The sequence below is a fragment of the Buceros rhinoceros genome, unplaced genomic scaffold, assembly GCF_000710305.1.
Source record: "Buceros rhinoceros silvestris isolate BGI_N320 unplaced genomic scaffold, ASM71030v1 scaffold28446, whole genome shotgun sequence".
NCBI classification, from domain to species: Eukaryota; Metazoa; Chordata; class Aves; order Bucerotiformes; family Bucerotidae; genus Buceros; species Buceros rhinoceros.
In genome coordinates this window covers 1,783-4,524 of record NW_010419731.1, presented here as the reverse complement: position 1 = coordinate 4,524, position 2,742 = coordinate 1,783, and the positions used below count along the sequence as shown (strand labels likewise).

The window sequence follows — 2,742 nt, the reverse complement described above, 5'->3', positions numbered from 1 at the left end:
ACCGCCGTCCTTGTCCCCGGTGTCACTATCACCCTCAGGACCGTGGCGACGCAGCACCGCTGGCCCTGCTGCTGCTGTCCATGGGATGTCTTCTGTGGCCATCATGTCCCGGGACAATCTTGTCCCCTCGCTATGGCCATGGGTGTCCCTGTTCCATGTCCCCTCCACATCCTGTCCTCTCTGTGGCCTTCCAAGGCTAGGGATGTCCCCACCACATCCCAGCCATGTCCCAGGCTGATCTTGTCACCTCCCTTGTCCCCTTCATGTCCCTCCATGTCCCCTGATCTCCTTGTCCCTTCCATGTCCTTCTGTGGCCCCGTCACCTTCGTGTCTTGCAACGCTGTTGTTCCCTCCCTGCCCTGGGATGTCCCTGTCCCCTCTACCCCTCCCCCCACTGACGTGGCTCCGTGGCCCAGTATGCCCCATCCCTTCCACGTCCCTCCTAAGGGATGTCCCTGTCCCTCCCCAATGTCCCCTTTCCCCGCAGACCAAGTTCAACGAGGACTTCACGGTGAAAGCTGAGGGCAAGGGCAAGGGGACGATGACGGTGGTGACCATCTACAACGCCAAGGTCCCCGAGAAGGACAACAAGTGTGACAGTTTCGACCTGCAGGTGCAGGTGGAGGACGTGAAGACAGGTTAGACCCCGCCATGTCCTCGCTATGTCCCCCTCTGTCCCTCCCCACGTCCCCTCCAGTGTCCCCCCATTGTCCCTGTGTCCACCCCCAGGCAAGGAACTGGAAGGCGTCTTCCGCTCCGTCAAGATCACCATCTGCACCAGGTAGGACAGGCCGGGGACATCGAGGGACGTCAGGGACATTGGGGATAGGGAGGGGACTGGAGAAAGTGGGGACAGGGACATCAGGGAAAAGGATGCAGACACTGGGGACAAACAGGGCTCTGCCCCGCCTTGTCCCATAGGGGCCCTTGGGACCAGGGATGGGGATGCTGGGGACAATGGGGCGGTTTGGGACAGGCAGGTGGCCTCAGCGCTGTCCCCGCAGGCACCTGGACAACGTGGATGCCACCATGTCCATCCTCGACGTCTCCATGCTCACCGGCTTCTCACCAGACCTCGAGGACCTGAAGAGGGTGAGTGCGGGGACATGGGGACACACCGGGAGACCCTGGGGCGATGCAGGACCTTGTGTCTTTGTGCCATCGTGTCCCACCTTGTCCCCACATCTCCATAACCCCCGTGTGTGTACCCCACGTCCTTGCGTCCCCACGTCCCCATGTGCCCCTGTATCCTGACGTGGTTGCATGTCCCCACGTGTCGCTGCCTGCCCGGTGTCACCGTGTCCCTGTCCCCAGCTCACGGATGGGGTGGACAGGTACATCTCCAAGTTCGAGATCGACCACGCCCTGTCGGACCGCAGCAACCTCGTCATCTACCTCGACAAGGTGGGGACCCAGGGGGACGGTGGGTGGCAAGAGGGACACGGGGACAGGGGCAAGGATGGGTGTAGGATGGAGATGGGGACATGGGCAGGGAGAGGGCGGGGCCAGGGATGAGGATGAGGCTGAGGACACGGGTGTGGACAGGATGGGGACGCAGGAGGGGTTGGGGACGTGGGTAGGGACCGGAACAGGGACAGAGATAGGAATGACGTTGGGGACACGGATGGGGACAGAGGTGGGGACAAGAAGAAGGTCTCTGGGGCGGGGACCAGGACAGGGGTGTGTCCAGGTCATGGATAGGGGCAGCATGGGGACATGGCTGGGGACAGAGCCAGGCTGGGGCGTGGCCCAACTCCCTGCCTGGCTGACTGTCATCCCCGTGTCCCGGTGTCCCCGTGTCCCTGTCCCCAGATCTCACACAAGGCCGAGGAGTGTTTCTCCTTCAAGGCTCACCAGAAGTTCCGGGTGGGCCTGATCCAGCCCGCGGCCGTCACCGTCTACAGCTACTACAAGATTGGTGCGTCCCCGTGTCACACTCAGGTCCCCTCCTGTCCCTTTGTCCCCCCATGTCCCTGCTGACCTCCCCACGCCTGTGTCACCATGTCCCCCCAGGTCCCCTTGCACTCCCTGCTGACCCTGTCCCTCCAAATGTCACCACTCTGTCCCCATGGCTCCCACTGGGTCTTTCCCCTTGTGCCCCCTGCCACCTCCTGTCCCCTCCTGTCCCCTCACGTCCCCGTGTCCCCGCAGATGACCGCTGCACCCGCTTCTACCACCCGGACAAGCACGGTGGGAAACTGAGCAAGATCTGCCACGGGGACGTGTGCCGCTGCGCCGAAGGTGACATGGGGACACAGGGACAGGCTGGGTCAACGCCTCTACCATGCCAGGACATGTCATGGCCATGATGGGACACGTCATTGACAAGCTGGGACGTGTCATAGCTGTGATGGCGTCATGTCCCTGATACGGTGGGACGTGGCCTGGCCATGATGGGACATGTCCCAGTGGTGATGGCGACATGTCCCTGCTATGGTGGAACATGTCCCAGCCATGATGGGACTTGTCACTGCCACGACAAACCTCGTCGTGACCGTGTCCCCCGTGTCCCCGCAGAAAACTGCTTCATACAGCAAAAGCCAGACGTCCCCCCCATCACCGTCAACCAACGCATCGAGCGCGCCTGCGAGCCGGGGGTTGACTACGGTGGGTCGTGGGGGACATGGGGACGAGGGGACGTGGGGTAATGAGGGGCGTGGGGTCACGGCAGGATAATGGGGGATATGGGGCCATGGGGTCCCATAGAGGGCGCGGATGGGGACAGGAAGGGCCGTCGAGGCA

At 62.7% G+C, this 2,742-nt stretch overlaps 1 protein-coding gene across 1 annotated transcript in view; it reads left to right on the top strand.

Moving 5' to 3' along the window:
• C3 (complement component 3) overlaps positions 1–2,742 on the top strand; it is a gene marked incomplete at both ends in the record, with an annotated part of 15,400 nt that overhangs the window by 11,685 nt on the left and 973 nt on the right. The window contains 7 exons of the mRNA XM_010139059.1: positions 488–638; positions 730–781; positions 1,005–1,092; positions 1,315–1,404; positions 1,813–1,918; positions 2,152–2,241; positions 2,518–2,607. Of these exons, the coding sequence (XP_010137361.1) occupies positions 488–638; positions 730–781; positions 1,005–1,092; positions 1,315–1,404; positions 1,813–1,918; positions 2,152–2,241; positions 2,518–2,607 (667 nt within the window). The remainder of the gene's footprint in view (positions 1–487; positions 639–729; positions 782–1,004; positions 1,093–1,314; positions 1,405–1,812; positions 1,919–2,151; positions 2,242–2,517; positions 2,608–2,742) is intronic.